The sequence below is a fragment of the Poecilia formosa genome, unplaced genomic scaffold (genome assembly GCF_000485575.1).
Source record: "Poecilia formosa unplaced genomic scaffold, Poecilia_formosa-5.1.2 Scaffold186, whole genome shotgun sequence".
NCBI classification, from domain to species: domain Eukaryota; kingdom Metazoa; phylum Chordata; class Actinopteri; order Cyprinodontiformes; family Poeciliidae; genus Poecilia; species Poecilia formosa.
In genome coordinates, this window is record NW_006800125.1 from 731810 (window position 1) to 754664 (window position 22855).

Genomic DNA, 22855 nt, shown 5'->3' on the forward strand with positions numbered 1-22855 from the left:
TAGTAGTAGTAGTAGTAGTAGTAGTAGTAGTAGTAGTAGTATTGTTGTTGTTGTTGTTGTTGTTGTTATTATCATTATTATTGTTGTTGTTGTTATTATTATTAGTTCAGATTTCAGTTTATTTACAAACATCAGACGGTTGGCGGATTCTGTCCTTTACAGTTTTTTAAGGCGTTGCTAAGAGACAGTTTTATTAAGATCATGTTCTCCAGGATTCCTTTGCTGACTCACTGTTGCAGTTTGAGTTGTGTTTTCTTCCTCCTCCAGCTATATCTGGTGACTTGTTCTTTTTAGCTGCAAGCAGCTTTAGCGTTTTCCCTAAATGAGGAGAATGTTATGGTACTTCTGGAGGGTCCCGGTTTTTCTTTGGAGTGAGTCAAAACCGACTACGCTGGTGTTTCATCTGAGCTCTTCTGGGATCGGCTGGAGATGACAGTTTCCTACCATTTTTCGTGCCTTTATCACATATTTGCCTGAGTACCCCACAAGATGTTTCATAGTTATGAAATCCTGTCTGTGAGCTTCAGAGGGGCTGATTCGCTTGTCTGGATCTAAAACTATCATCTGCTTGAGGAGGTTTATAAAGGCTTTGACGTCTTTCTGTTCATATGGGTCCTGATAAGTTGGAACTGTCTCCTCCAAGTCGTGAAAGCTTTGTACCGGATTGGATGACCATCCGAGGTGTTTTGCCGTATCCTTTGACGTCATTACATATTCTCTTGAACGTTTGAGCTCCCAGATTTCTTCAGGGGTTTCCTGGACCAAGTTGAAAAAGTTTGAGGTGAACAAACCTTTATTCAGCAAAGAATTATTTGGCTGGCCACACAACCTCACGAACGTCTTCATGTTTTCATATTGAGAATATGAAGGAAAGAGGAGCCTACCCAGGTAACAGAAGGCCAGAGTGCAACCAAGACTCCACATGTCCATACTCACAGACAGTGGCAGGCCCAACAAAACCTCAAAGGCCCTGTAGCAGTCGGGCTGAATCCAAGTTCCGGTCCGTAATTCTGATACATGTTTAGCAATGCCAAAATCAATGAGTTTCACCTTGAAGGGAAACAACTTATGATTGACAAACATTATGTTGTCTGGTTTGATGTCGGTGTGAACCATGGCGATGCTTTTCAGCGCTTGTAGGGCCACAATCATTTGTTGTGCTATCAGTCGGATTGCTGACACGGACAATGGTTTAAAATGTCTGCCTCTCATGTATTCAAAAAGATCTTTATCCAGCATTTCGAAAGCCAGACACTGGTGTTCCTTGTGCACAAAATGATCGGTCATCTTGATCAAGTTGCATCTGTCTGAGTCAAGCTTTCTGAGCGAAAACATATTTAAAATTTCACTTCTGCCAGTATGTGTGAGGTCCTTTCTTATCATCTTAATTGCCACTTTCTCTTTTGTGTTTAGATTCTTGCACTTAACAACTTTTCCATAAACGCCCCGGCCAATTACCCTCACAACACGGTAGGAACAGTAGCGACCTGTAAGAATCACGTTTCGACCCATCCAGGGACATTTGCACATCTTTTTACAACACTTGTTTCCCATACTTGAACTGAGATTGAACTCAAAGAGGCGAATGAATGAAATAAATTCAAATACTAACTAGTTTCTGGAATAATAAATCTCATCTCCCCCCAGCTTGTCAAAAGTGCAGAATTAATTCACTTTTTTCAACATTCTTTTCCAACTCTCCTCTTTGTGACGCGTTATGACACACACGTTGTGATGACGTGAAGGAGCGCCTTTGCGTTCGCTTGGAACTGCCGTGCAACTATGGCAAGCCATTTTAATGTATAAAATGGTTTTGTTTAACTATCTGTAATTACGTTCTAAATATCTAAAAAATTGTTTTGACTAGACACAATTACATTTTGACTATTCTGATTAATAATTTAAGATAATTTGCATTCTGACAAGAAGAACAATTCAAGACCTTATCAATTACATTTTGATGGTTAAAAATTTCTTTCCAAATTCCTTTCAAATAATATCACCAGGTTTATCTGTTGAAGGATCACACATTTGTAATTACAATTCGAGGTATCTTGAACGTAATTATGTTTAGTCCAAATTAAATTTTTAGATATCTAAATATAGAAATTGCATTTAAGCTCCCCATGTGTTGTTCAAACAGAACATAATTTCTGTTCTGTTTCTGTTCTGTTATTACTTGTCTGATTTGTGATGGTTTGTATTTTTCACTTGATGACATTTTATTTTTGTATCTTTAAATGACATGGAGTACATTTTCTCTGGAAATAAAGACTTAATCAAAAAAAAATTTTGAGTCCGATTTTATGCTAAATCGGCCTGCCATACATGTCCTGGAAAAGCGGAAGAAAATGGATGGATGGATATTTATTCTATTTTCTTTACATGTATTTTGCATTTGTATGAAAGTATAATATTAAATGTTGTTTGAAAAACATTCTCTTGGTTATGTATAGGTTTAGGGTTGCATCACTGATTTATTTAATATGCCAATGACAATCAAAATGTTTTCATGCCTTTTATGTGTCCTATGCAATTTGGATTTTCCAGCCTGGTAAAAACCAGCCTGCTGTTCTGTTCTTTGCAGAGTTTCTGGACTCTCTGAGAAATGATTGCTTCCTCAAATGGTGACTGTATAATGTTTTCTTGGTGTGATGTGATGAATCTGATGGTGGCACTTGTTCAAGTGTGCTATACAAATAAACTTGACTTCCTGGAGCCGTGAACTCGATGGAGTTTTTTCTTTTTTTTCACTTTCTCTGCTGCCATTGATAAAACTACAGACAGACGACAATTCTCAAATAGAAAATTTATGTCACTGTTAACAACTTCTCCTTCTGTTCAATGATTGGACCTCGTCTGGACACCGAAGCATGTTATGAGATGAAGATGGTGTTTAATATGCTGATGCTCTTGGTTTCCTAATCCAAAAGTAGGAAAGATTTCTCATAACAATTTTCCTGTAATTTCAAATCTTTTCAAAATCTGAATTGGACGCTCAGTGAAAAAATTTGTGTAAATGGAGGGCTGGGTTAGAGAAAGAGCAACTGCATTTCCCACCACACTTCTATTCACTGGCTTTGTTGAGCGTGTATAACAGGCTTATTAGGCATCTCTTTGATTCTCACCTGAAAATGAATGGTGAGTTCATTTGTCTGTTTTGCAAGACAAAACTTGTAGAAATATGTAGACCTGAAACTCTAACTGAAACCATCTGGGTATCTGCCTTGAGTCTCAGTGCTCTGGCCTGATAGAGCTTTAGGTCACTAAACAGAGAAGCATTTTCAAACATGCTATATGAGCTGTATGGGAGTTCTTTGAGATTGCTGGTCATTTTGCATTACTTACTGATGGAAAGTTATCAAGAACTTAGAGTTTAATGGTGCTAAAAGCAAATTATGTGACAAAATGAACTTGAAGGCAATGAGATCATGCAGTGGTCTGCAATGAACATTTACAGAAAGCATGTTAAGAATAAACGAAGACGTATTTTCAAATTCAGCTGACCAAACCTTTGGAAGTTAGCCCTGTCACAGCAAACGTGAAGCTGCAGACTGAGTGCAAAACAGACCCATCTGAAAAGATTAGAATATCATAAAAAGGTTTGATTGTTTGTGTCACTCATTTTAGAAAGGCAATTTTAGAAAGCAGTGCTTTCTAAATGCTTTCTAAATGCTTTCTACAGTGAAACTATTACACATGTTGTAAAATATTGAAAGAATGTGTACATTTTTCTTCGCTTACCCTTGCAAAGGAGTGGCACTTTGGATACGTACTATTACCTCACATGTGTCTATATTTGTGCTCACTTTTATTGACATAATCGGCACTGCTGATGTGTTTTACTAAAGTCTGCTTAAAGCTTTGGCTTACAAAGCAGCATCCAGATGCTGGTTTATATTTCTGTCTTTAAGGCTCATGGTGAATACAGAAACACAGACCAACCCTCAAATACCAGAACTTGGACAGCACTGAAAGGGTCTCCTATGAGAGACAATACCAACAATGCACATATATCCTGTTCTTTTCCGAAATATTTCCTGTTCCTGTTTTGCCCTTTCTCTGAGTTTGTTGCTCTCTCTCTTTCTGCCTCATAATTGACCCTTCACATTATCCCTGAACATGCTCAGACCAGTAGGAATGAAGGGTGTGTAGCTACATATGTGACTCTTATGTACAACACAGTAGTCTCAGTTACTAAATAACCATTGAGGAATGAAATCAAGATTTATTGACAACTGATATCTCATAAGGAGCTAAATCCTGTTTACAGTTGTACAGAGCAGATCACATTGTTTTTATGTGAACAATGGCTTAAAAATGTCTCTGAAACATTCCAGCTCGCCTCTTTTTTAGAGGAGGTGGTGCAGCAAAAAGAAACTTTGATTATAACAAGCTTTACCGTGTCAATAGTTCTAGATTTTTGATTTTTCAAAAAAATAAATCCATCTCTATAAACTGAAGTTCAATAGCAAACATTTTGCAAGTTTTAAAGAAGTACAAGACAGTGCAATAAATTCAATACCATGAAGGTCAGAGGAGTTTACTGGCCATGATCACTGAATTTCTATATTTTGATTTCTCTGCTCTGCTGGGGAAGAAAAAAAAGAATAAAAACATTGCTTGTTTCCAGATCAGTCTGGGACAACGTTTTGATCCAGTTCTTTATAAATGATTTTGAATTACTTCTCTAAATGATAGAGAATTACTGAAGCTTAACTATCTGCATGGCACACAACGTATGGTAGCATTCAACTTTTATTCTGCAGAGGAGCCTTTTTTCCAGGTGTCCCAAACGATCAGAAAGTTCAGTCTTCAGAGAAAATACATTCACTTCAGTGAATACATTCACTTCACTTCAGTAGTGTGTTTCCTCTGAAGTCTATAAAGTGCTCCACAAATCTTCCTGAACCTTAATGAGTCACATCAGGGCAAACATCCTAGCTGCTCATCTGCAAACACCTTTGCCAATAAGCCAAATCTGTTGTAATGCGATTAAAGGAGTTAAAGTAGGTACTAACATAACAAATGTTAACATGTTGCTATTGTTCAAGCTATGTAATTGAACCAGTATTTCCTAGTTTGCTATGAAATACACAATCATAAGTTAATTAACGATATGCACAGGATAAGTAACTGCTTACTAGTGATATGTCCCTGTTGTTGTCCTTCCACTTTTTATTATTTCACTCACCTTTAACCTAAATATCTAATCTATATCTAAATTTTCCCCATTTGTTGTTTAACATTGATCAATTCGTCACTGATTTGCTCCTTAATAGCAACAAAGCAAAGCTGGTTATCCATAAGTGTTACCTGCGTTTAATTTATTTTTAACAGTTACTCCAACCCCATACATGTTCACGCAGTCATCCACACACCCACCCACTCACACACACACACATGCCTGCACCAGTATCATTACAGGGACAGTTCAGTGGAGCAGTGGGTCAGTGCTCAGCTGCTCGAGACAGAATTAGAATGGCTAACAGCTGAGCTTGTCATGCGTGATATCATGTGACCTTTCCCACCCACAGGCCTAAAGACGCACAGCGTTAGCGTTACCATTTCCAATTTCCACAATGTCTAACATGGATGAGTGTTTATGTCTTCCTACATGTTTGCGTTGCCGTACAGTGGGGCAGCTGTAATGGAAATCTGTCAGTAAACTTCTCCTCCAACCTGCTGCTGGTAGCCGCGCCTTTATGTTTGGACCTGCTCGCTCTGGCGTCTGTCCTTCCTCTTTCTCCTTTGACCCACTTAGGCATTTTTATTCTTATATGGAGCGGCGTTTTCAGCGGTAAAGAGACAGAACACCTCTGGCAGCTTCGACTCAGGCAGTGAGAATGTATCAAGCCACCCACCTTACCTGTGATGAAAGGAACAGCTTCTGCAGCACATTTGGGATTGTTCAGATGTATTGTTTTCTTGTCTGCAGAATAACAGAGTGGCTTTTTTTTTCAGGGTCTGTCAGCAAAGCATGTAAGGCTGAAAGGGCTGAGCGCTGCACTAGCCATTACTCTTCTGAGTCACCTATGAAAGGTCTTGTAACAAGCCTCTCCACTACTGTTGGCGGCAACATTTTAACTCACAGTTCAGTCAGATTTTTTTGGTTACTCCTGCAACCTTCCGAGGCACTCATAGCAAACAGCAATTAGTGCTCTCTTGCACTAATTGCTGTTTACAATTAGTGCAATAGAGCTCTATTTAAAGTGATACATCAGTATCCAATAGCATTCAATAGCGTTTGTGTTTTTTTATTGAGATTTTCTGTGGTACACCAACAGAAAGTAGAACATCAATCTGAAACTGAAGGAAAATGATACACTGTTTTTAAAGTGACTAAACTGCTTCATGAAGCTCAACCAATCCAGCAGACAGGTCAGAGATGAAGTTGTGGAGAAGTTTTAAACATTAGCAGGTGGTAAAACAATAAGCGTCTCGTGATGCAGTGTTCGATCCATGACGCTACTGCTCAAAATAAGACATAGATTTGCCACAAGCCATGAAAGCGACTCAACAAAGATGTGAAAGAAGTAAGATTTTGTCTACATGTAGCACAAAAGTGCCTTTCAGCCTGTTTAAACCATCACCACAGTGAAACATGGTGGTAACAGTATTATGCTGTGGGGATGCTGTTCTTCAGTAAGAACACAAAAACTGGTCAAAGTTGGTGGAGAGGCAGTCAAACAGACAATCTATTAATTGCTGCAAAAGACTTGACACTGGGAGAAAGTTTTACTTTCCAGCAGATCAGCAACCTAACCATGCACCCAGAGCTACAATCAAATGGTTTATTCCAAAGCATATTCAGATGCTGAAACAACAAAGTTCAGATCTTGTGGCCAGACTTGAAAATATATGTCAAGAGATGGTATCTGTCCAGTCACTGGACGAGCAAAGTTGGAAGAGATAAATCGTGAAAACTTACAGCTGTACCTGGTTGTAAAGGGAGGATAAATACAAATGCCACACATTTTCTAGTTGGGGGCGGCACATTTAGAACCCCAAAACCTTAAACCATTTATTCATCTCACAACTACATGGTACTCTATGTTGGTCTATCAAATAAAATCCTAATGAAATACTGGATGTAAAAATAAACAAAATGTGAAACATTTAAAGGGCATTAATATTTTAGGCAGCGAAAAATTAAAAGGAAGATCTCACGTTTTGCTATTAGCAACTAATCTTTAAAACATGTCTCACATGTGTCCAACATGTTCACATGTGTGTGTAATCCTGTCTGAAGCTGAAGCGGAGCATCCTGCAGCGCCATGAGTGTTTCTGCGTGGTAACATGAGCAGCCTATAACATAACTCTAAATGCAGAGTCACAGCTGTGCTTCTGTGTGCAAAACCACCTGAATGTGTGTAATTAATGGCTCAAAAAGGAAGAAAAAAAGAATGTAACCATGTGAAAATGGTTGGATTATTAAATTAAACTACAGGTGAAAAAGTGGCTCCACTGACTCAAATATCTGAGCTGATTTTACTGCATGTTTGCAGCCTGATGAGTGCTGCGTGTGCGTGTGTGTGCGTGTGCATTGAGGGGGATGGGTCACAACAGGAATTAGGTAATATTGACACGGTTGCTTCAAGCCCTCCCTCCCAACAACACTCAGATCAATGCACCGGATCGATAGAAGTCATTGGCAATAACTGAACTTCTCATGTGATCACTGAAGGAGAAAATTCAAAAAAATCTGCCCTCGCATGTGTCCCAGCACGCCCATTCATCAAACTGAGGGCTTCCAATCTCCCAAGTGGGAGGACACTCCAATGCACCTCTGCACACACTGATATATATATATTATATTTATGCATGCATACATGCACACACAGCAGGGATCATTATGCTCTTCTCTGACACTGCATGATTGGTCACTTTTCCCTCTCCTCTCTCTCTTTCCCTTCCTGCTAGAATAGTTTGAACAAAAGACAGAAGGGGGAGGAGGTGGGTGCATGGTTGGGGGAGGGGATGTGTGTGCGTGCGTGCGTGTGTGTGTGTGTGTATGTGTGAGAGGCTCTGTTGTCACCAGGAGGGAGGGACGGAGGTGGGAGTCAGATGGGGGAGGGAGAGTGGGAGAGAAGAGGATAGGGTCCCACAAGTGAGGGAGCGAAAGAGAGAGAGAGAGAGAGAGAGAGAGAGACCCCCAACCCCTCCCCTCCTGAACACTCAACTACAATCCCGTTTACATCGACTCCCCCCTGCTGTATTTTGAGGAATATTGGATTACTTTCCGCACCGGAGCGCTAACCGAGCACATCCAGGGATGGTCAGGTCTGTAAGCATTTCCTCACTTGTTGAGAAAGTTGTTTTAATTCCCCTAAACGATGCAAATATTACCTCAGCTTCTTGCGCATTTCTGTCCATCCGCTGCCGTTCTCGTCATTTTTATTTATTTATTTTTTTTTTTTGCACACTTTTTTTTAAAAGTTTGTCTCTTTGCACTCATGGCCCGTCATTTTCTTTCGAGTCGTCATTCTAACACGTCAGTTCAGTCGGTCTGTTTTCTCTCGGGTTTGACTTTCTTTACAGAAACGGAAAATCGGTGTCAGGCAGGAGAAAGTCCTCTTTGAAGGAAGAGTGCAAAGTTCTGTTTGCAAATGATATGGTTCCGAGTTTTTGGGGTTTGAGAGCGCGATTTTTTTTCTTTGCAAAGTGAAGCCTGTTTTGTGTCAGGTTGCTAAACTTTAACACAGTAAAGTGAAAATAAGGCTAAGAAGAATATATGCGCATGACAACCCCAGCAAATGTTGACGATTTATATATGGGGGTCTTTTTTTCCCTCCACTTTCCAAAGCTTGACTGCATTAAAAGTGCTTAATGTGACATTAAAGGAATGGAATGAAGCATTAGTATGTTTTTTATGTCAAACGACGTAATATCTCCAAATGGTCTTTAATTTAAAGGTCGAAAAATATTCATATGCGGCTTCAGTGGCGCCACCAATGGGGGGCCAGAGGTGGGCAATAGTCACCCCTGTAAATTTGCTGGGCTCCAGCAAATGGCCAGACAGTTTTATATGCAAATAATTTTTTACGTGTGAATTTAAGACAGGAAAGGATAAGCTTACAAAGGTTGCATACATTTCATTTGTTTATTTTGATTTCTTCATATTGTCTGTTTTAACGTCTGTTTCTTAGTTCTGGCCAAAGTGCTGAGTGATTTCTGAATCGCATATTTAGGTGAAAAATCAGAAGCTGTTTTGTCTTCAGTAATATGGTCACTACATTTCGCTCGGGTTGAAAAAAAAGACCTAATATGTTAAGTCAATTGATTATTGGTATGTAGGTACTTGAAAACAGGAAATTACAGACTATTAAAAACTTTTTAAAATCCTTATTAGGGCTAAGATTAGTTTTTGTCTGACTATTTTTATCAGTCCTAAGTTTGATATTATTTCCTTTTTTATTATAGGAGAAATATGAAATAATTAATATGTACATTACATAATCAGGTTCTAGCCTTTGGATAATTTTAATCCTTTTATATTTTTCACATAGACACACAAAAAAAGATTATTTAAAAAAAAAAACACACTGCTGTTATTGCATAGGTGCAGGATCCCATTATTGCTAATTAAAAATCACACTACACCTGCCAGTATTGGCACAGAAAATAAATCTCATGTTTCTTTCAGCTAATTCATGGAATCACAGCAGAATAAAATGGCCTGTATGATTTGCTTTCTTGCAGGTTTGATTCAGGATGTTTTCTACCAACCAAGCATCAGTCAATTCGTACACATTATGGGGATGTTTCATGCCTGCTCTGGCTAAATATAAACTAAATTAATTCATCTTAATCATAGTCTACAGTGGGATTTTTTTTTTGACTCCCATAACATTTACTAAAAATGTTCCCAAACTAAAATCCTCAGGTTCCTGCAACTTTTTGTGTCTCTGCTTCAACACACCTGACTAAAATAGTGACCTAATAATAAACCTCTGTCGAGCTTGACTAAAGGCAAAGAAGGAGATGTAACCTTTTGATTCAAGTCAGTGGGACCAGGAATACTAATGAAAGTTGCAGCAATGTCTCATAACAGCTGGCGTTCTGCTCCAGAGATATTTCAGTTTGTTAGACTGGAATATTTCACAAGGTTAATCTGCATCTGAACCAAAATAAGACAAAACGGGGTGAAAAATGGGAAGTTGTAGCAATAAAAAGGTGTACAATTTGGCAAAAGGGGTGAAATGACCTGAAGCCAAATTAAACTTCTGAATATAAGTTATGTCTTTTAGTTTTGCTTTGCATTCTGAACATTTCTGTGTCCCTCTTTACACAAAAGCACTCCTGCATAAATAACGTTGTGGCCGTTTCCCTCTTCAGTTGGAACGTTGGTGTTGAAAGTGTGAGCTGAACCATGGAGCTGTACTTGAGGCTGGCCACTTGCAGAGACAGAAGCCACACAGTCTACAGCAGGATCGACTTGGGCCCCATCAGCATGCAGCTGGGTCCTCAGTAAGGACAAGTGGACCTGGTCCTCTTCTCTTCACCTGGGGCCAGGGCTGCAGAATGCTCAGTCCTGCCACCCCATACAGTAAGTCCTGGCAGCTTTTGGTGTGTGCAGATCCTCACCTCCAGTCTGTTTTTCATGTTTCATTCTTCTTGTGGCTCATCTTTTGTCCGTCTCCTGTGGTTTGGTTAGAGGGAAGCAAGCTGCAGGGAGGGTGAGTGAGTGGAGGGAAATGAGAGGAGAGGGGTGGGTGTCTTTGAGAAGTCATGTTGAGAAAGCAGAAATGCTAATGGTTTTAACAGCTGAGCCTCCAGGCTTCGTTTGGAGGAATTTCACAAAAAGTGTTCAGTTGCTGTTTTTCCAGTCTCTCCATGCGAATGGTGTACAGTTTAAACAGCTATTAGATTCCAAAACATGTTTTGCAGTAAAGCAAGTTGTGCATCTGGTGCTTTTTTGTTCAAAGGAAGCGTTATTTATTTTGACTCTGCAGTTCTATGAATAAAAACAAGCATTCGGTAAACTTCCAGGTTGTTAAATTATTTTTAGGTGAAGAGCCAGCTCAGAAATAGGTAAGAATAAATATCACAGTGTGTGAGCTAGTCAAACCTGGAATGGAAACAAAACAAAACAAACAAGGGTCCAGTTTTCCCAGACATAAGGCCAAAATCTACTTTCTTCTAATCGCGTGAGACTGATTATTGTTACATCCATAAAATAAAATAAAATGAAATTACATTGCTAAATATTATTAAAGTTAATGTGTTGAGATAATGACACCAAAAACTGAGGTTTACTTTTACGTAAGCCAGTATCAGAGTTCTACCTTTGGCTGCATGACTTATCCCAGGAACACGTACTGGTAGCTCATTTGTTCTAAAAATACTTCTGAGACAGTATTTTTATTTCTTTATTTTTTCTTTTTTGTACTTCACTGTAATCATGAAAATAGTGTATAATTTAAAGAGAATGAAAAAAATACAGGTAACAGCAGTTAAATCACATTTTGGTAGACTGCTATGACTGCTATGTTATGAAAAAATTAAAATTAAAATTAAGTAATATATGTGCCTGTGTACAATAATCAAATGTGAGGAAAGATGGAGAAATAAATGTGTATTCGTGGGATATATTCTGGTTCCACCAGGGGGCGTATTGACATCGTAAATACAACTTTCACAGCTATGATAATTATTATTCATCAAGGACAAAACAGCTGTCTTGGAAAATAGGTTATTTTGCAGTTAGTAAAAATAATTGTTCGTCTTTGTAGATCTACATTATAGCAATTATCCGGGAATATTTTTTTTGGCGCACGTGCAAATGAGCTGCTGGTACTGACTGCGCTTCCAGGTCAGACCGTGCAGCCACACTACCTGCAGCTAACACAAGCTAATGCTAGCTAATTTTTCAAATTGGTGTTTCCACCAAAGAAAATATTATAAAGTCAATAAAATAAGCAATGTTGTATGACACGGAAGCAGATATTTTAGACATTATGAGTATGTTGCCTTCACCTCTTTTTAAAAACCCCCAACTATCATGAGGATGCCGGTGTCTTGCATGCAAGTGTGTTAAAGGGTTAAACTGATCATTTTTATGGCATAAATAAACTAAAAGTGAAAAATATATATATATTTTTTAAACTTGCTTATTAGTGACGTTTTTCACTTGAAGCAAATTGTTACTTCGAAAACCCAACCCAGTTTGCTGGCTCAGCCATTACTCAACGCAAAACATAGGTCCAGAACTTGGTTAGCAAAAAAGAAAAAAAAGGCATCTTTTTCATCCCCCTAGTTTTAAGAGTCCAGGCTTTTTTCATATTCTTATATTGACTGACTGGGTTATTGATCAGGTCAGCCTTTAACAGGATTACAACACTAACCTGATTAGAATAAAGCAGAGGGAATTGCTCTCCATGTCTACGCATTGTGAATCAGACAGAAAAATGTCCTGTGGCTTCAACAGAGAATGCGGGAGTTGTCTGAGTAGATAGGAGTTTTTGGTAACATGCATTTGTCACATTCCTTCCTCAAAGTGACTCACAGCATTGTGTTAGTTCTCCGCTGTCTTGACTAAATGCATTCCTAAGATAACGTTCATTTGCTTCTTTTTCACCCCACAATAAAATCTGCCACACTGACCCATCACGGATCAGCCTGCAAAAACAAACAAGCAAACATGTAATCACCATCGTCCCACACCTCATTAAGGGCGCTCTGTACATAATGATGATAGTGTGACGCCAAGAGAGAATGATGAGGCATTTTAGCGCTTTTTAAAGTCGGCAGTTACCGGGGTGAAGCAGTGCTGTGAATGAAAGCCACATCGTTAGTAACCCGGTGTCAACAGCCTCTCATTAGCTTTGAATGGTGGGCCACATAAATGTCGGCCTCCACAAATGCATTACCCCTCTAACAGTAATCGTGACAGCTTGTTAAGAAAGCCGCAGCCCACCGTAGATTCCTCATTAGGAGTTTAGGTGAAGATGGAAGCTGCAGCGACTGAGGAGCAAGCAAAGGGAAGGACAGATGGGGAAGACGTGAGGAGGAACTGGTCAGCTGCAGGGTTGATATATGAGTGGACACAATGAGCAGAGAGGAGGAGGTGGGGCGGTGGGGGGGCACAGTCCGGCCTCTGCCACATGTGTGGAGCTAAAGGAGTGGGGGAGGGTAAAAAAAGTGACCACACAGATTGGGACAGAGTCACATCTTTACTATATTGCGCAAGAGATAAATATAAATGAAGCAAACATAAATCAGATTCTTATTAGTCTTTGGATCTTCTGATCTGGATCAAACTGAACCTGGTGTGGTGCAAAGTTTGCACTGCACTGGTTACACTTTGCACACCAGGAAAACGAAGTAAAGGGAAGTTCAGAGAGCGGGAGGGTCCATTCTCCTTCACTTTGACATTGTGTTTTAGCCAGTGGTCACTGCTTACATAACAACGTAGCCCTCATTTACTGCGTCAGCAAGGACACAGGCAGCTTGGCAGTGAGTCCACGGGCTTTAGCCTCAGTAATTATTACATATTTCTAATGTAGACTTGAGCTGATTTCTCTTTTACAGCTACACCACGGTTTTAAAAAGTTAATGTTTCAAACTGAGATTTGAATTATAGTTTTTCCTTTTATTATGCCAGAGAGAGTTCCTCCATTACCAGTGTTTTCCAGTTTCATACAATAGTGGCCCTCTTCCCCTGGCCATGGCTGTACACTGACAGTCAGCTGGCTGAAAGAAGACTGTTTTTTTTTTTTTCCCAGGCTGGTTCTGGGTACAAAAGCACAGCCAGTCATGGTGTGGAAACTATGGATAACGCCACCTACTGGCAGGATGAGAATCAGCTCCAATGACAAAACCCCAACAGCTGATATGTTGCCAGCATTGTTAGCATTTCCACTGTCCTTTTCCCAGATTTTGGAAATTTGCCAAGTCTGCTGAGTGTATGGAAAATATATCTTCATCTCAGGTTAGATTCCTGGCATGCCTGCAGCCTGAATCATCCAATGGTTGGTCAGGAGTCCCTCTGCTTGCTGGCCATCCGAAGCCCAGCGCTGCAGGACGAACCGCAATGTGGGAGTTCACTTTGCTGTTGGGGCTTTTCTGTGTGTGTGTGTGTGTGTGTGTGTGTGTTTGTGTGTGTGTATTTCCAAGTGTCTGTCCAACTTCAGGGGATCTCTTTGTTTATTGTGAGTAGAGAAAAAGCGCTAACAGAGACCCTTCAGCTACAGAGGGGTGACTTTTTTTTCTTTTTAACTCATCCAGTCCAGGAGCCATCTCTGATGCCCCACAACCCCCAAATCCCATCACAGCAAAGCCCTTCCCCCACACACACTTCCATCTTATTAACCCCTAATTACTCATACTGACCATGCAGTGGATCGCCGTTCAAACTGGAGTCCACTCAGCCCCAGAGATCAAGAATAACTCGTATGCGTCCTTGAAAGATAAAATCATGTAGTTTTGAGAATAAAACATCCAAAAATGTAAGCAACAATGGTGACAATGTGGATGTTTGGAGGTTTCTTTCTTCATAATGCAGTTCTGTGGAAAAATATTTGCCCCAGATGTCCACTCTTTCTGCTTTTTTGTCACACTTTGACGATTCAGTTGATCAAACAAATTTTAATGTCAGACAGAGAAAACCTGAGTAAACACAAAAGTCAGATTTCAAGTTATGATTTTATTTATTATGCAAGGCTTTCTAAGCAAAACTATTTTTATTTTTAAACTTAACCTGGGTTCAATTACACTCCCAGGTCTGATTACTGCCAAACGTTTGGAATCAACAAACAGCTCAAATATATCTGTCTGCTAACATATGGTAGGACGGAAGGTCTTAAAACAGAAAACACCAGGCCCTGATTGAAGTAATTTGAAGAACTGATGGATGCAAAAGAAAATCACTGACATCTATAAGACCGAAAAGGTTTACGAAGCAATTTCTAAGGATTTGGGACATCAGTGAACCACAGTGAGAGTCATCATCCACAAATGAAAGAAACATGGAACGGTAACGAACCTTAGAGGGATTTGGCTTAATGGAATAACTTCAAGAGCGGAGCAAAGACTCCTCTTGAACAACATCCAAAGAAAGCACTGCCAGCCCCACTAGACCTACTGGTCTCACATTTTCCAAAGCATCTTGATTATCTCCAGGACGTTTGGAGAAATATTCTGTAGACCAACAACATAAAATTCACTTTTTTGGAAGGTGTCCATTCCCTACTATCAGATTGTTTTGGATATATATATTTTTTGACTCGACTTATCATTAAAAACAATTTGATTTCAAATAGTTCTGTTGTCATGGCTAGGTCTGCCACAATATGCAATAAATCAATTAATTGCATGATAAATTAAAACAAGCTCAATAATTTATATTTGATTGATTTATCGTTTTTCTCATTTCTCTCTCTCCTTCTATCAAAAACTGAATGCCAAAATCCTTAAGTCTAGAGCTCTATTCTCTAGTAGACTGGTCTCTGCCTTACCTTCACTAATTATTATGAGCAGAAAAAACATGAAGACTAAAAATCCTCCATGTATCAAATCGAATGCTGTTGTTAGACAGTGCATGTTTTGGGTATTCAAACACAACTGACGTAGACTAAGTTAAGTTAAAGGTTGAAAGAATCCAACAAAGATCTTTTTTAGCTAAGAATAATTTATCTGAGATTTGTGAACAATTTCTGATCTACGGTTTTTGTAGAGGTTTGACCAGCAGATATTGATTTTTGTCAATTCTGGTTTCCTTTTAACACGTACAAGAAAATATTGAAACAGCCTTCAAAAATAAGCTGTTCTGCCTTGAGAGGTGGATAATTATTTATATTAGGATGAGAGGCAATGGGACACCTGGAGAGAGAAAGCAGTAAAACATGGTTGTATTGATGCTAATTCAAACAAAGACAATATTATGATGGAGGTGACATTTAAACTGTCATTAGCACCTTATATTAGCAATGAGTACTGAGACAGCAGATTCTCTGTGTGTTTTTTTCAGAGAATGTCCTTTCCTTAACAAAATCTCACAGTTCCACGACAGACAAAAGTATAAAATCTTCACCTTCCTAAAACAATGGGAAAAATTTTTTGCCAAAAGACGTTTAGGCAAACAAATAATAATAATAATACTTTTGGCATAAAATGACATAGACCAGGTGATGAAATACTGTTTATCCTCCCTGTTATCTGTTAAAGGTCAAGCTTGTGCTATTCTGCAAGCTGAATGGGATTGGTCCAAGCTTTTCAAACTGATTTATTAATCTGCATTAAACCACCGTCGGTCCAGTACTGTAGATTCAGTAAGTAGATCTGCAGGAGCTGACTTCAGATCAGTCAAACTAATGGGTCCAAACATATAGGCTTCTTGTTTATTTCAGCAATGTCAATATCCTACTTTATTCAGCTCTTCTTTAAAATACATGAAGCTTTAAGAGTAAGCAGTGAAAATTTGAGTTGCTATTTAGGTCATTAATGTTAAAAGTCATGCATCCATTCTTTATCCAACAAACTTGTGGGGTCACAAGGCGTGCTGGTGCTTATCTCCAGCGGTCAAAGGCAAGAGGCGGGGTCCACCCCGGACGGGTCGCCAGTCTACTGCAGAGCAGCGCCCTGCAACACTTTTATTATTCACTGTAAAAAGTTGCACCTTTAAGGAAGCAGAAGGCTCAGAAAAAGAAAGTAACTCATTTTTGGTTGTAAAATCCTACCATATAAAGGAAATGTTCTCCAAACCAGACCAAAATCTTCTGGCAACTTCCTCCTCTGTCCAGTGCTGTTGCAGGAAAACCCCTCTGGCCTAAGCCTGAGATTGGGGTAGTTTAATAATGCTCTGCAATGCCTGGAATGTCAGCCTAACTCCAGTTCAAAAAAACCAGCCCTCAGCCTCTAAACCAGTGGATTACCCAGTCTACATGTGGACGTATAGCTGCTCATGTCACATGAGATTTAGATTTGTTTATTCTCTGGCCTAATAAATCATAACTAAAGTGGCCATCTGTATACGAGTTCCACTTTAGCCTCCATGTAACACGAAGGAACGAAATACTTAGATTTTTCTCCTCAGGGACCCCACCCACTTTCCCTCCGTCCAGCAGACCCCTGAGGTTTGGGCCGAATTAGATCACACGCTTGGTGGGGGTGGCTTTGTGGACTATGAGACTCACAGATAGACAACAATGGCTCCAATGTGAGAGGAGCAGATTCAGAGGGTATAGCATGCAGGCTGATCGAGGCTTATCGCTGTGGAGACCAGGCTGGGGGCTATGCTGGCAGTTTCTCATAGGGGTTAGGGTTGTTGTCCCCTGCCTGGATGAATCTGAGCATAAGAGCACGGGAACAAGACTGTGTAAAATGCTTTGTTTTTATGGTGATTATGAAAACAGACGGTTTGAAATGACCATTGAAAGGTTCAGTGGTCAGTACTGCCATCTTGTGATCAATTTGTCCTTTTCTGCAGTTTTACAGATGCATCAAACGGAGCTCTGCAGCTGATGCTCAGGTCTTCCATATTTGTAAAGCTTTAAGATGTCAACACAAACATTAGCTGATTGCTCATATTAAATAATAGTGTTTATTTAATGTTCTGGGGAACGTAGATGCTTGCCAACCATTTAGAAATTCATCATGTTGCAACACAGACAGAGGTTAAACCCACAAAATAATAAGTCACAACTCTGCTGTGATATGTTCAGCCTTCTTGTTATTTTTGAACTATTTTCACATATCTGTGCATTTCTTCTGATGTTTTAAAACACATAACTGGTGCTATAAGAGGCAGCGTCCACACTGTAGAGTGTTGTTGATCTGCAATCTGCTATTGCTAAAGTATTAGTCAAGACTAATCAAGCAGAGAATCAATTGATTCTCTCATTCTCTCTGCAGTTTTGTGAGTTGACTCATTCTTTCTCGTTTCTTTCAGGTCTGTTGAAGATGCACTGGTCTCCGGAGCACGGCGCCCCTTTACCTCAGTGGCCTGAGCAGCACCTAGATGTGACGTCCACCACCTCCCCCCAGTCTGCCCACAAACAAGACCCCTACAGTACTGCTGCCCGGCGCACCTATGCCCCTGCAGGGTATCCTTGGGCCAGTGATGACATATCTGCTCTTACGGCTTCTTCGCTGCTCAAACGATATGCGGAGAAGTACTCAGGTCTGGAGTTGTCATATGAGCGCCCTGCTGCAGGCGCCTACTCTGAGTCTGGAAGTTTCCTAAAAACTGAAACCGAGCCCTGGGCTCTGAGCCAAGGCATGGATTGCTACCCCGGACTCGAGGCACTAACTGGCTCCAAGGTGGGGTCTGCCTCTGTAGGAATCCCTGCCACAGGAAGTGTAACGTTAGTGAGTAGTAACTTGGTCACGGAACCAGGCTACGGTGGCACTACGTCTTGCAGCGCCCCATCATCTCAGGAATACTCTCCTGCCTACAACAGCGCCTATCTGTCTCCCGGATACTGCCCTCAGCCCAGTGCAGCACTTCCACCTGCCACTCTGCACACCTTGCAGCCAACCCCTACTCTTGTGCCAAGCTACAGCACCAGCACTCCGGTCTACAACTACCCACCAGGTTGCTACCCCCAAACCAGCCTTTCTTCTGGATACAGCCACCCCAGTGCCTCCTATCTTCCCTCAGGAATTAGCGCTCCCACTCCTCTAGCCCCTCGGCCTACCGTGGTTGGAGGTAGTTATAGTTACCCATGCCACAACCTTGGAGGGAGCGCTGATGGAGGTCTTAAACGCAAGGCCTTTGAGATGACAGATGAAGTCCAGGAGGAGGTAGAAGCAGAGGGATCGCGCTACAAAAAGTACGGCAACGGTCCAGGAAACAGTCACAGCAAAGGTAACGGTAATAGCCAGGCCAATGGCTATGATGTTAGCCGTCCTGCCAACGACCAGCAGGCCTACAAACCTGGAAAGCCCCTGATTTCACCTCCATACAACAGAGCAGGGAACTACAGCCCACCATCAAGCCTTGCAGGGGAAAGCGTAACAGGGGAGCACAGCTTTTCTCAGCAGCAAAGAATGAAGATTCCTGCATCTCACACGCGAGCTGAGGACACCACTGGTGGCCGCTGATGATCCCAGTCAACATCAGGGAGGAGTACCTAAAGACTGAGGGGTTCTGGAACAACACTGACTTGTTCTGCAAAAGGTGTAATCTCTCTGGCAAACACAAGAGGGCACAAGACTTCTATTTCTTGTGGATGTCCATCATTTGTCTTTCCTCATATTTTTCCAAAGATTCACAAGTGTTAGGTTGAGCTATTCTCTGATAGACAGTCTAAGTATCAGAGTGTCTCTTTCTCTCAGGATCTTATCTATTTCCTTTTGGCTACTTGGCGTTGTTTAAGAAGTTGGTGTACAAATTTGTGGCCATTATTTGTGTAAAAAGGCCTTTGACTGCAAAAATGCTCTTTGGCACCACAAAATGACCAAAAAGGAAAGCAAGCAATAACTAAAATGTTGAGATTGCTGTTCTACTTTAGCATAATCACTGATAAATCTGACTGCAGGCCTTGGTGTGTCATTGGGCCTTGGAAGATTAATGTCACAGTTCTCTCTCCACCTCCTTTTGCATTTATTTCCTATCGTGGAGACTTATCTTTTCTGCTCAACAACAGTCAATGCTGAACAGCATAAATGTACGTACAGTAATGTGATAAAATATTTGTTACAGATTTCTTCAAGTTTTACATTCGACAATAGCATTTCAGGTCAATTAAGCTCTAAATAGCACAACAACAATTTCGAGATGTTGATTTCATTCATTAGAGGAAAAAACAAACCAACCTGATCCTTTGTGAAAAGCAAATCCCCCCATCATCTTTTTGTACAATCAACAAAAATAACATTCATCATATTATATATATGTGTGACTATATATAAAATTTTGGCCCACCCTTCTTAGATTTGCTTAGATTCAGTCACATTGTAGTGCTTTAGAGCTTGTAGACTTTAAGGTAGTGCCACAGCATTTCAATAAGATTCAAGTCTGGACTCCAAATAAGTCACTCTGTTGTCTCTTTTGTTGGCCTTTTGGACATGGACTTGTTCGTGTGCTTTGGGTCACTGTCCTGCGGGAAAACAAAACTGCACTTGATCTTAAGGTTCCAACCTGATAGCTGGACGTTCTTCTTCAGGAAGTACTGCTGAAGGAGAGTTCATGGTTCCATCAATTATAGCATGATACTATAATGACCAACCATCGCACCACTTTGCTTGACCGCTGGTATTATAATGTTCTTTGTAAGACTCACCTTACAAAGGCTCCACTTTTGTCTCCTCAGTGAGCAGAATATTTCCCAGTTTTGTGGATCAGCAATCAGATGTGTTTGGACTGCAGTGGCTTTGACTTTTGTTTTGTCCAGTCCTTTTCTTAACTTAACTTATGAACACTGGTCTTCACTGAAGCAAGATGCTGTTTTGGGTTCCTATTTGTCCACCTTGATGCATTGTTGACGCACTTTGGAGTAGTTTTGGTAGGTTAGCAACTCCCTGGAAGGTGGGCTACTTTTCAATGTTTTCTCTATTGTTGATGATGACACACCATGTGTCCCTGGAGTCCTAAGGCCTTTTGTTTACCATCTGTTCCTGAATTTCTTTAGCGTTCTGACAGAGTATTTTAGCCTACTTCATTCTTTTTAACTGATTTCTTGTTTGTACAGGTCTGGTTGTGGCTGGAGAAACTGAACCAGTAATAGCGGATAATTAATAGTGGAGAGTTAATTAATAGATTACCAAAAGGGGATAAATTGGTTTTCACACAGGCCCAGGTTGATTTGGACAACTTACTATAATAAATGAAATCTTCACAAAATCATTATTCTGAATTTACTCTGGTTATGTTTGACTAATATTTGAACTATTCAAGGTTAAATACTTTTTTCATAGCACTGTATAAAACAAAACCTTCAGCAATATACATGAAGTCACTGTTTAAGCTTATTTCTATTACGATTTAAGATTTTATTTCCATTCGAATGTATTTAGCATTCAAAAAATTGCTAGACACAAATATCTGTAGGTTGTCTTCTAATGGTGTAGTTACCAGGCACATTTGTGGTAAGCTTAAGAAAACATTAATAGCATCCAGTTTAGCATCCAATAAAGGTCGCTTATTGTTTGGATGCTCTTCATGCAGGTTCCAGTGCCTCAAGCACTTTCTGCTCAACATTATAGTCTTTATGAAGAATTGCCTGCTTGTCTGCTTTGATTTACTTTTTTTAATATGCAATCTCTTTACTTAACCCTATTAGAAGGATGATTTATAGACATGTTATTGAAAAAACTCAGGAAGAAAATTGTTACCTCAGAATGATAAATGTAAGAATGTATGTTATATAACCTTAGGGTGCTGGTAGCAAGCTTTACGGAGCAAGATGGTGAAAGAAAACAGAGCCGTGGCTAAAAAACTTCAGGGAAACCACAAACGTTCAATGCCTTCAATAATATAAAATGTCAGCATGCTCGCACAATTGCACACGTAGGCAAACACAATCCCATCCGTTTTATTGCTCTGGGAAACTTGAAGTTTTCTCACCAAGGCCCGAAATGTTGAATGTAATTCAGATATTTTTTTTAAGGACAATACATGCCATAATGTACATCAGTGATGTTTTTTTTAGATATATAAAACATATTTTCTTTGTGTATAGCTGTAATTCTCCTATAGGTTTTGGTGGAAAAATTAATGCTATGTTAAGTGTTAGTGTAGTTAGTGTTAGGGAAAAGGTTTTGCAAACCAACTGTCAAAACAAAGCACTCCGGGTTAAAAAAAAAAAAATCATATATCAACATCTACATCATGTTAAAATGCTTGCTAAATGTCTTAATTAAAAGTCAGCAGTTCACTGTATTTTTTTTTTTTTTCAAATCTGAATCAAAATCCATAAAAAAAATGTTTGAGAAGATGTTGCTCTGGAAGTTATTTGGTGATATTATCTTGCTTTCTCCTTAAACACTCAGACATCAAAATAAACGCAAGCGTAGAAACTCGCCCGTTTTTTAAAAACCAAACTTGTGTTAAAATGTCGCAAACAAATCCTCCTTAAACAAAGGCTCTGTACTATTTCTAAGAAAAAAATACAGATGTTAAGAACGGATGAAAGCAACTTGACTAGACTTTTATAAATTTGAAGCGCTTAGCTGAAAGGACTATACGCTCTTCAGTGCCACACAAACTGCATGTTTTATAGTAGAATATGCTATAAAACATGCGCAGCAGCAATTATTTCACATATTTCACATTATTTCACATTTTTTGCTTCTCTGATGCAGAGAAGGATGTGGAGTCAAATCTGAACTTCTGTGTTACCTTTTTAATTCACTCGTCATCATTTCTTGTACATTCTCCTAAACTGTTTCTACCTCACTTTTAATACATTGTACATGGAAGTATTTATTTCATGTCATTTTTAGATGCCTGCATAAAGAGCAATGTTTTTTGCTGTTGACCTGTTTAAGTCTACCTCACTGCCGACTGTTCTGTCATGTTCTATCAGATGAAAATACACAAAAACAAATCATGCTCGACTTTCTTTGTCTTTTGTCTTTGAAAACAACAAGGGGTTTGGTTCATTCATACAACTTATTTTGTAATATAAAAGGATTTTACAGTGTTTCTCTTCCTTGACTTTTTCTTTTATCTAACTAATCAACAAGCTAGTTAGCACAACTTGATAGCTAACAATTTCGTTAGCTACTGTAATTGTCAGTTTAAATAATACCAATACTTCTGAAAAACTCACTAATTCATCTGTTATTTTCTTCTACAACTCACATGATGGAACTTCAATGCTGACATGCACAGTGTCAAAATATTCATAAGCCTTTCTCCCATCCGTCTGTCAGTCAGGACTACTAAAATAATTGATATTTTCCATAGAGA

The 22855-nt window shown here is 39.6% G+C and overlaps 2 protein-coding genes across 2 annotated transcripts; one reads left to right on the plus strand and one right to left on the minus strand.

The window, feature by feature from the left end:
- Positions 1-150: 150 nt before the first annotated feature.
- On the minus strand, positions 151-2042 carry LOC107837895 (homeodomain-interacting protein kinase 1-like). The gene has a single exon (XM_016678585.1). The coding sequence runs from the start codon at positions 1552-1554 to the stop codon at positions 400-402; it is 1155 nt and encodes a 384-aa protein (XP_016534071.1). The 5' UTR covers positions 1555-2042; the 3' UTR covers positions 151-399.
- Positions 2043-8134: 6092 nt separating this feature from the next.
- Positions 8135-22493, plus strand: LOC103147636 (fidgetin-like). The gene is made up of 3 exons (XM_007566077.2): positions 8135-8283; positions 10339-10549; positions 17891-22493. Exons 2-3 carry the CDS (start codon positions 10525-10527, stop codon positions 19042-19044), a joined length of 1179 nt encoding a protein of 392 aa, XP_007566139.1. The 5' UTR covers positions 8135-8283; positions 10339-10524; the 3' UTR covers positions 19045-22493.
- Positions 22494-22855: the final 362 nt, after the last annotated feature.